This window comes from Coregonus lavaretus, assembly GCF_964263955.1.
Source record: "Coregonus lavaretus genome assembly, chromosome: 2".
In the NCBI taxonomy this organism is placed as follows: Eukaryota; Metazoa; Chordata; class Actinopteri; order Salmoniformes; family Salmonidae; genus Coregonus; species Coregonus lavaretus.
The window spans coordinates 51784255-51795337 of NC_139989.1; the positions used below are offsets into that span (position 1 = coordinate 51784255).

At 43.1% G+C, this 11083-nt stretch overlaps 1 protein-coding gene across 4 annotated transcripts; it reads left to right on the forward strand.

Moving 5' to 3' along the window:
* The first annotated feature begins 197 nt into the window (after window positions 1-197).
* On the forward strand, window positions 198-11025 carry LOC311105446 (nucleolar transcription factor 1-like). 4 transcript variants are annotated; one of them, XM_084147600.1, is made up of 22 exons: window positions 258-875; window positions 1749-1839; window positions 3833-3885; window positions 4079-4251; window positions 4395-4478; window positions 4649-4804; window positions 4985-5049; window positions 5195-5321; window positions 5452-5562; window positions 5684-5817; window positions 5934-6075; window positions 6179-6220; window positions 6321-6419; window positions 6623-6778; window positions 7001-7147; window positions 7266-7376; window positions 7471-7559; window positions 7646-7835; window positions 7938-7985; window positions 8156-8224; window positions 8332-8442; window positions 8556-11025. In XM_084147600.1, the coding sequence occupies exons 3-22, from the start codon at window positions 3849-3851 to the stop codon at window positions 8667-8669; spliced, it is 2205 nt and encodes a 734-aa protein (XP_084003726.1). In that variant the 5' UTR covers window positions 258-875; window positions 1749-1839; window positions 3833-3848; the 3' UTR covers window positions 8670-11025. The 4 variants fall into 4 exon arrangements, with proteins under 4 accessions (XP_084003727.1, XP_084003726.1, XP_084003725.1 ...); XM_084147598.1 differs by having other exon boundaries at window positions 796-875; window positions 3833-3930; XM_084147601.1 differs by lacking the exon at window positions 1749-1839 and having other exon boundaries at window positions 198-875.
* Window positions 11026-11083: the final 58 nt, after the last annotated feature.

The window sequence follows — 11083 nt, forward strand, 5'->3', positions numbered from 1 at the left end:
AATTTGACTCAAAACCATTTAATTTCTTAATTTAAGACCACTTTATTCATCAATGGGAGGAGGGCTGACAGTGCTGGTCCACAGGAGCGCTGAGAAGGGCGCCACTCCAACGCGGTTTAACGAGGCAGTGCGCTCATTGGAAAGTCCTTTGTTTTCAATGGATCTGGCTGTCTGGATTGGATGGCTGGGTTACGCCCACAAACTGACAAGGTGGAGTTGGAAGAAATTACATGAGTGGGAAAATGAAGCCGTCAAATAGCCTGCTAGACTTTGCAAATAGGAGCACCACTAAAAGTATAGGCCTATCCATGGAATACGATTCTAGTATCTGTTTCGTTTTCGCAATCGGTCAGCAGAGTTAGCGCTGGCATGAATATATGTTTATGACACTTTTTTCCTCCAAATGTTCAGTAGGCCTAAACATTGCAGATTGTTATTAAATGTTAATAGTTATTATTCTATAATTAGTGAAATTACTTTGATGTAACAACATTAGCTGAATAAAGTTCCACTTAGATATAGGCAGCTGTCTGGGACAATTAACTTTTACTAAAGTACCGGTAGTCTAAAAATATTTGCACTGGCTCATTGTCCTCGGCGGGTCGGAGAGCTAAATGTGGAAAAATAGTATGGCTGTGGGTGATGCGTTCGGCAGCGGGGGAGAGATCGAAAATGCGGATGTCTTTGCTAAGAGAAATGGTCGGATCGAGAGAGCTGCGTGTTGAGTGGAAGGAGAAAGCAAGTGAGATGGAGGCGGGGGGAAGTTCCCATCTCTGCGGGGACTGGAGCGCCTGTGCCCTGGACCGGCGGCGCAGTGCTGGCTAACATTCAACCCAACCCTTGCTCCACAACGAGCTCGACTCACGCTGAGACAGGTAAGGCTCACAGCCACCTCCTTCGTCAATTCGAATGCTCAAAATATATATAAAAAAATACTTCCACAAACGACTTTCCAGCAAATAATTTACGCTCAGTATGGTTTATTTTCTCCCTTTAATAATTTTAAAAACGCCTCATCTTGAATTGTTAGCAAAACACTGACTGCTGTAGGGTAGCCAATTCCGAGGTCGCCATACCCGAATTTCTTGTCCTTTACCACGGGTAAGAAATGCGAACTATAGGGTCTAAATAATATGGTATAAATTGACAACATATGCCTTGATTATGGACCACCGTCAATTTGGCATTTAATTCACCAATGTATCTTATTTTCTGCTAAGAATTGACTATTTCCGCGCCGAGATCTCCATGCGGTTGTTGACAGAATCAGCCGCCTCTCTGGTTAGCCATCATGGATCTCAGTTTAATATCTCACCGTGTGGGCTCGCCCTCGATCTCGCTTGACAACCATCAATGCCAACCTGCGAAAACCAGTATTTGGTACTGTTATAGCCTATGATCCTGGTGTGGGTCTGGTTAGTTGCACACCCAGGCTTACTTTAAACCCCGTTTCTTGCTAAGCATGTAGTGCGCCATAGGAGCTTGTCACGGTCGGTATCCTAACTGACTCGCGCTTTGCCTGTAGCATGGCGGCTCTAGAACCATCCTCGCGCCAGTGAACCATTTGCAGTCTCGGATGTAAAAATGTTTCATTCTGTGTGGTGTCAACTTGATACAATGTAACCGCGGATTGAAACCGAAACCTTGTGAATGATGAGAGATTTTAGTTATGTATCCGTATTTCAGTTCTGACGATTAGCGAAGATTGTTACAATTTATTTTCCTTTTTCTTCATTCGTGTGCCTCAGTCTTCACGACCCATCCTCGCCACACAACCTGGTTTACCCCGTGTTCAACGACAGCTGAAAGAAAAGTCGGGGTGAACAGAACCGTTTCACGGTGAGCTTGTTCATTTTAATCGTCGATTTTCAAGAAACACAACAGTGAATTTGTCTGTCTGAGATTAATGATTTTCTACAGATTCCCTTTCATGGAGACGAGGTCAGTGTTCGGGTCGCAGGCGTTTGGAACTGGATTTTTTTCCTATAGGTTAATGCAAAACTAATAACGTTAGGCCAATACGTAATATTTTTACCGACCAATTAAAAATACATTTTAAATGCATTTAGCTAGTTAACGTTACCTGCAATATTGATTGCACCATAAATGTATATACAAAATAAAACGTAAATCCTTATCCATGGTGAATCCCCTGAAGTTAGCCATGCTTTAGCTAGCATAAATTGACTGGTCTGGTGGTTTTCATGTTTTATATTTAGCTAGCTAGCTTTTTAAACTTTAAAATGTATAGATTGTTACCCGCAATTTAGTTGTCATTTGAGTATTTTCGCAGGTGGCCACCGTGTTGGTTAACAATTCAATATATTGTTGTAAATTAATGTTAATCTGATGGCTGCTAACATAATATAGCTAGCTAGCGATTTAGTAGCTAGCTAACCCTTGCATTGAACCAGAGTAGTGCAGTTGCAGCTAGCTAGCGCGGTCGTTGGAGTTTGTGGACCACCCAAACCATTTTATCATACCAGGATATTACTTTTAAATTTCCCATAAATTGCATTGATTTGTGACACTAGCTACCTATGTCCAACCACTGTTTTAAACGCATCGTTAGACCAGCGATAGTTGTATCCCCCCTTAAACACACTGGCAGTCCAACACAAGCTCGTGCGTACTATATCACCAAGAACCGGGAAACAGGCTGGGTGCAGACTTCAGAGTCGCCATCACATATCCGAAATCGGTTACGCCTCGCGCAAGAATGTCCTGCTTTTTCGGTTTGATTATGGTTGCTCGCTGCTATACCAAAACGATTATTGCCTAGAAACGGGTCTCGGAGGACGAAGCCCAACAATTTAATTTATTATAAAACGTAATATTTCTCCCTCTAGCCCCTCACAAGAGTCGGCCGATAGATTCAAGGCGGAGGCAGGTTTCTCTTCCAGCTCAATGTTGGTAGTGTGGCTTTGTCGAGTGGTTCATTTGGTAGTAATGCTCCCTTGCCACCATTCCTCCTCGTCGGAGACCGAAAGCGGATCTCCCGTCCATTGTCAGCTGGTTGCCTACAGCTGCCTCTAAACGTTCGCTTCCTCCTTCTGTGGTACCTCCCCACCACTCCGATTAAATCCTCCATTACCGACCGACAGAAGACATGGTCGACAGAAAGCAAAATGAGTAGCTACTTTTAATGTAGAATAAGCTAGCCTATTTTCCAAATCGACATACAGAGAGCATTACCAGTCGTAGACTTCTGCGGTGTTATTTGAGATGTGAAACCGTCACAAGCTATAGCCTGTCTCACGATGTAGCGTAAACGTTTAGGGGCGGTATAATAAACATTAATAACCATCATGTCGAGGTCGATTTTAATTTCCAGGATTTGAAAAGGCTGGAATTTCTTACCTAATAGTTTGTTTGGAATCATCTTTGACGTTGATGTAATGAATAAAAGCAATCGAATAATCTCTGTCCAATAAATCTTGTTTTCAGAATCACATTTTACACCCATTTATTGTAATATGCAAACAAATATACTAGTCGAATGATATTCACTTTAAGCGCAAACCTATGCCATTTCAAATGTGTTTACCCTGAAATAAAAAAAAATCTCCAGATATTTCCTAATATCACAAGGCATAGCATTGGCCAAAGTAGTTTTCTGTTACTATCTGGCGTTTGCATGCATTAGGCTTATGCTTTGTGTGCATAGGTAACTTGGATATTATGTCTCCTGTGTATAATTTTTTTGCTGGCACAGTAGTGAGAGTAAATTGTTGGTAAGATTGACAATGACTCACCGCACCTTGTATATTATTCACAGCCATTTAAAAGAAAGGGATAGTGTTTTAATAGGATCTGTTTTGTTTATGTGCAGGTAAAAGAAAGTACAGATGAATGGAGAAATGGACTCGTCCACTAAAGACCAAGGTGAGATCATAGTCAATCAACGTGAGATCATAGTAGTCAATCAAGGTGAGATATAGTCGCAACATGGAACTTCTTCCTTCCATCACCTTCAGAATATGGTGCAAAATAGAGAGATTCATGATTTTGTTCACTTCAGCCAGGATAATGGTTGCAGGGCAGGCAAGCTGATATGTGTGTCCTTGCGTGGCTATAGTGTGGACACAGGACGACCTTTTGAATCTGCTAGAGGCCATGAAAGTCAATCTTCCCCAGAAGGACCTGGCCAAGTACAAGACGTCAGAGTCCCATCTGGACTGGGAGAAGGTGGCCTTCAACTCATTCACAGGAGATATGTGCAAACAGAAGTGGAACGAGGTCTCCAAAGTGGTACGTGATGTCTCTATCATGCTATACTGGGGTATTGTGTATTAGAGAATAAAAGTGGATTTCCAACTCTTGTCAGTTCAATATGTACATACTGCATCTTGCCTCTGCAATGCGTTTTATGTTGTTCTGTGTCTTTGGTTCAGATCCGTAAATTCCGCACATTAACCGAGCTGATTTTCGATGCCGAAGACTTCATCAAGAACCCGTATAAGGGCAAGAAGCTGAAGGTGAGCTGCATATCATATTTTTATGATGGACACTCAGTTGATACTTTCACAGGTAACACATTGTCTTAGCAAATTCAGTCATGTGATGACTGACTGTCTTTGTGTGTTGTTTTGCTCATATTGAGTATTGTTCTTTCGAATGTTATTTTGTTTTATTTTTTACTGAACAGAAGCATCCAGATTTCCCCAAAAAGCCCCTGACGCCATATTTCCGCTTCTTCATTGAGAAGAGGGCCAAGTATGCCAAGCTGCACCCTGAGATGAGCAACCTAGACCTCACCAAGATCCTCTCCATGAAATACAGAGGGCTGCCTGACAAAAAGAAGGTCAGAAGCAGGGAGAGAGTGGGATGGAAAGGAAGAGGTGCAATTAAAGGGAGGGAGGGATATAGTGACACTTGGAATGGGAGAATATGTCCTCCTTGGTATATATAATTTATTTGAGCTGAGTAATTTGCTGATGTTGCTCATGGTTGTCTGTGCCTTGTTTTGTTTTTTTGACAACAGAAAAAATATCTAGAAGACTTCCAGAAAGACAAAGAAACGTTTGGGCACAGCATGTCAAAGTTCAGGTAAGGTTCAAATGTAGGTTATCTGCAACTGGAGTAAATATACATATTTGAAGGGGGTGTAGGGTTTTCTCCATTGTGTTGAATGTGTTTTCTTTTGCTTGATGAGTACATGTACAGTAGCCAGTGTGTTTCTGTGTGACTATAGGGAGGACCATCCCGACCTGGTGGAGAGCATGGCAAAGAAAGGTTCTAATGTGCCAGAGAAACCCAGGACGCCTCAGCAGCTATGGTACAGCCACGAGAAGAAGGCCTTCCTCAAAACGCATGCAGACGTAAGTCAAGCTTTTCAGGACTGTTTGTTAGCACCTACAAAAACAATGTTCACACTCAATGCTAACATGCTAAAGTTGAACTATGTCCATCTGAAGCAACGTAAATGTTGTTGAATCTGTCTGTTACTAGGCGACCACCAAAGACATTAAAGATAGTCTTGGGAATCAGTGGACACAGCTGTCAGACAAAAAGAGACTCAAGTGGATTGCCAAGTCCCTGGAGATGCACAAAGCATATGAGGTGAGAGCACAGTTAAATATGAGGCACACGTCTCTGAAGTTGGCAAAATTACTGCCTGACTTTGGTATTTCCGAGAGGATTAATTGATTTTTAACCCATGACCCCTGGTTGTTTTCCACAGGAGGTGATGAAGGGCTTCATTGAGACACACCCAGAGCTCAACATGAGCAACGAGGACATCGTCAAGTCCACCCTCACCAAGGCTGAGAGACATCTGAAGGACAAATCTGATGGCAGGCCGGACAAACCACCTCCGTGAGTACTAATCCCCACCAGCACACTTTTAATCTTACCACTGGGTTATCACACTGTGTTAACTGGACATGGTGAGGAGAGTTGTGACCGTGTTGTGTACTCTGTGTGTTTTTTAGGAATGGTTACTCCATGTTCTGTGCTGAGTTGATGTCCAGTATGAAGGACGTGCCCAGTACAGAGCGCATGGTCATGTGCAGCCAGCAGTGGAAGCTGCTGAAACAGAACGAGAAGGACGCCTACCAGAAACGCTGCGAGCAGGTCTGTACTTCACTAGCAGGTGGACTGTTCACTCCAACATTGACTTTTTGGACCTACTGTCAGAAGTCTTAAGCGCTCAAGTTTTCAAAATTCTGTTTTTCAGAGAAAGAAAGAATACGAAGTCGAGATGAACCGGTTTCTTTGTGTAAGTTTGTTTTTCTACATGTATGTGTGTCTATTTATATATATCTAGTGAATGAGAGCCGAGGCGGTATGTATGTTATTTACTCAGTGTCTGTCTGCAGAGTATATCAGAGGAGGAGCAGCAGCGTGTGCTGGGGGAGCAGAAGATGATTGGCTTCAAGAAGGGCAGCGGGGGAAGCAAAAAGAAAAGCAGAGCAAAGGTAATCCCCACAATGCATCAGTATCACTCACATCATCAGCTCCACACATTTCACAATAACAATCATAAATAAGTATGAAATGGAGATGACTGTAATTTGATCAATCTCAGACAAAATAGATATTGACCATAGTATTCATTATTTCAGAGGGGATCAATAAAGTTGTATTGAATTGAAAAAAGCTCCCATCTCTTAAATTGCAGCCTAGTCCAGAGAAGCCCAAAAGGCCCATCTCGGCCATGTTCATCTTCTCTGAAGAGAAACGGACCAAGCTGCAGCAGGAGCGACCAGACCTGTCTGACAGTGAGCTCACCAGGCTGCTGGCACGCATGTGGAACGAGCTCTCCGATAAGAAGAAGGTACACACCTCAGTTTAATACACACTACCATAGTGCAGCTGAGGGAGGGTTCTGAGCAGTAGGATGCAGTATATAAATATCTAAAGTATTGAATAAAATGCAGTACAATGCATGACCGCATCAATTATATGGGATCGGCTTGTGTCGATGAAAGGGGATTTCTGGTTTCAGCCTCTACCTGTGATCGTTGGCTAAATAACTGACGTTGTCTTCCCCCTGTAGGAGAAGTACAAGCGTCTTGAGACGGTCCTGAAGGCAGAGTCTGTGAAGAAGGGACAAGAGGAGCGCAGCCGACTGCCAGACACCCCCAAGACTGCACAGGACATCTGGCAGCAGAGCGTCATAGGAGACTACCTGGCCAGGTTCAAGGTTGGTGACCCAACTACAGCCTTCACAAGGGCTTGGATCAGGACTGCCTTTAAAGCATGTCAACTCCTCCTCCTCCCCTTGTCCTGACAATCTGCCTCATTCCTCCTGTGCTTTACAGAACGACCGGCCAAAAGCCCAGAAAGCCATGGAAGCCACTTGGAACACCATGGAGAAGAAGGAGAAGATCATGTGGATCAAGAAGGCAGCTGAGGACCAGAAACGATATGAGGTAAGTGGAAACCCATGTGTCTAAAAGGCAGAGGTGAGTCCCAGAGATTTAAGTGCCCATTGAGACTTACTGGCACTCTTTTTTTTCCTGACAGAGGGAACTGAGTGAGATGCGCTCTCCTGCCACCATCATTGCCTCAGGGAAGAAGATGAAATTTGACGGTGAACCCAAGAAACCCCCATCGTGAGTGTATTTCTGATGGAGTGTTTCTGTCTGTATTTTTGTTTTTGAGAAACTTACTTCAATGTGTTCACCAATGTACCTTTCAGGAATGGCTACCAGAAGTTCTCTCAGGAGATGCTGTCCAACGGGGAGCTGAACCACCTCCCTATGAAGGAGCGCATGGGGGAGATCGGGGGCCGCTGGCAGAGGCAGCCGCAGAAGGAGAAGGACCGCTACAAGAAGATCGCTGAGGAGAAACAGAAGCTGTACAAAGTAGAGCTGGAGCGGTGGCTAGCGGTACGCCATCTTTGATTTGTAGCAGACACTTAGTGCATTGAACATCCTAGCAGTTGTGTGCCTGTAATGACCTGACTAACTAAAATGTCCCTTCTTTCACAGAGCTTGTCCTCACAAGAAAGAAACACGTACAAGGAGTACAACTCACAAGTAAGTTGTCCATGCTATTCTATAATATAATAATAATAATAATAATAATAATATGCCATTTAGCAGATTATGCCTTAGAGTGAGAGTTATCACAAATTCCCTGTAGTTGCTGGCAAATTAACATGTAAACAAACTGAGTGTTAATCTTAATCTCCTATTGTCTTCCTCAGAAAAGGAAAACCCCAGCAAAACCAGGAGGCACTGCAGCCAAAGTTAAGGCCAAGGTAACCAAGAAGTCGGTAAGTCACAGCTCTGTTCAGTTTTGTTTATCATTACCACTCTACTTTTACCACTCTGCTCTACTAAGTCAAACATCATTAATCTCTGACAATCAATCTTCCCCCAGGACACAGAGGATGAGGATGATGAGGAGGAGGAAGAGAAGGAGGCTGCCTCATCAGATAACGATTCATCCAGTGCAGAGGACAGTGAGGAGGAAGACGATGATGACGACAATGTTAGTTTTCAGACTTGTGTGAAATTCATCATTGCTGTTGCAAATTATAATGGAGCCCTTGACTGACATGACATGAGGCTAACTTCCTTGTTGTTGTGCGACACCTCTTGCAGAATGAGGAAGACGATGATGACGATGAGGAGGCGGAGGATAAGGAGAACAAGTCAGAGGGGAGTAGCAGCAGTGATTCGAGCTCAGTGGCGACGTCGGACTCTGATTCAGACTGAAGCACTGGTCCGTTGTGACCCAAGAGCGACTGAGCAGCGCTGAGCTGAGCCAAGAGTCCAGGGAGCGCTGACACTGTGCTGACCCTGCTCTCCTCACCACCCACCACCAGAGGGAGCCCCTGCACCACCATGTCTATTTATCACACGCTTTCTCTTTCCTGTGTTCATTGGTGTTCTGTACAAGGAGGGTGAAGACCCTACCACCACCACATCATGCCCTTCATCTGTTATTCCTTCAACCCCGCCTTGAACTGCTCCCCTGCCCAGCCCACACAACGCTGGGTTCAGGTGGGTCCAATCTAAAGCGCGTTGGGACATTTGGCTTCCTTTCTACATTCTGTGGCTAATAGGTTTCTAAAGAGCTTTTTTTGGGTGACTGTTGATTTTGGCCCCATCCTGCTTTGTCAGTGTAAGTCTGTGTCAGGTACTAGAGGCCACGGTTACAAAGAAGGAAGGTCAGGTAGTGGGGAGTTGTGAACAGGCCTCCTAGAGCCAAAGAACCTATCTATTTGTCTGGGGGATTATTTTGGGGTGGGGGGTGCAGGGGACCAAATAATTGCACTCTTGAGAAATGTTTCCTTTAGTCTTTGGTTCTTCAGCGCCTCTCAACTTTCTTTCTACTCTCAATTTGTATGTTTTTATTATTAGGTTCTTAACGAGGTGGTATCTTCAGGAAAAATTAAGCCATTATGAATGTCTCTTTTTGTTGCTGGAAATTTAGAGGAGATGTATTCATCCACAGTTTCAGTTAGATTTGGATGCATTTAGAAAAATGCCTTTTACCTGCCTTTGACAGGTGTTCAAGTTCAAAGGTGACTGACAGTTTATTTATTTATTCTACATAGAAATGCATCCAACCTTTTTTGGGGACAATTTCAGGGGTCTTTGTGGAGCAAGTCCAAGACAATTCTTTTTGACTCATGTTGGTTCTCATGTTGATTTTCCAGTTTAGATTTGTTCATCCACTGGCCTGTTGGAACAGTATAAATAATGAATTTCTTAGTGGTATCAAAGGAATTTATCGTTAATCGCCACACTTAGTTGTTATTTTTGCCCGGACTGGAGATATGAGATGTAATTCCAAGTAAGTTTTAAACAGACTATGTTGTACAATTTAATATTGGTGTTGATTTCTTCCTTGAACCACTGTTTTACACTTCTATTTGATGTATAGGTGATTTAATGAATTTGTTTTAATAATGTCGAGGGCTGTGGTCAGTTCCATTTGAAATCAGGGATGGATTGAAATGGATCCATTTTGTTCTTTAATTCAAATTAAATTGACCCCTACCCCGATATTCTTTTAGTCTGATTATCCCCAAAAAGCTTTGCACTTAATGAAAGCCTGTCCCATACTTCCTGTGTTCAACAGTCATCTGTTCAGCCCCTACGTTTGTGTGAAAGCGACTGCATTGGTGTGTGTTGTCTGCATCCTGTGTTTGACTGTGGCTGCTGTTCGATTATCTACCCTCCTCCATGTGTGTACTTCTCCACTCCCCAAGGATGAAAAAACATTTGCTTGGTGTGAGAATGGGCTAGACGGAGTTCCCAAAATTTTTCTTACACCAGTCGCATGCTTTTAAATCCTTGAGGGGCAGTGAACTAGTTTGCACCGGACTGCAACCTGTGAAGGATGTATGTGCCTGCGTGGGTGTAGGAGGCACTTCTCATCCCATTACCACACAAACACCTTGAATGTAGATGTTTTTTAGGCCCTTTTCTCAAAATGATTGAAGCCGAGTCATGTCTGCTCAATGTGGTCCTGTTGCTTACCAGCACAAGGACATATGTGTTAGATGACCCACGGGACAGGTTATGTCATAAGTTTAACTTGTTTCCAGGACAGTACAATCGGTTAATAATGGCCCCAGTTTTAAATGGGACTGAGTTTGTCCATTTCTACATCTCATAATTGTTGACTGAATAATACCAGCATGGTGGGCTATATATGATTTGGTGAAGGAAATGTTATGCAGGGTGGGATACTGGATTTGCGGAAAGGCGTTGCCAATGGGGATACAACATACTGCTGTATGGTATTTGTAAATATTGCTTTTTTTGTATTGTGTGGAAATACTTTGATTTTTACTTTGATTTGGCAAAGTCTTGTCAGTGGCTCCATCTGAGGCGTGAGTCCATTGCTTGCAGGGGAAAAGTTTGATTTTATTTGTCCGTTTTTAGTTATTACATCTCTCCCCATGTTTGTTAATTTGTATAAATGACTAAATGAGAACAAAGGCTTTACAGATTTGTACTGCTGATCATTTGACACATTTTTGATGTTTTCTATAGCTGAGGGTGTTCTTATGTCCCTGCTATTTAAGCATTTGACAAATAAACTTGGTCTTTAACAAAGTATACATATTGCGTTTCTTATTTTTACAAATTATTGTAGGCTCAGTTGGTAGAGCATG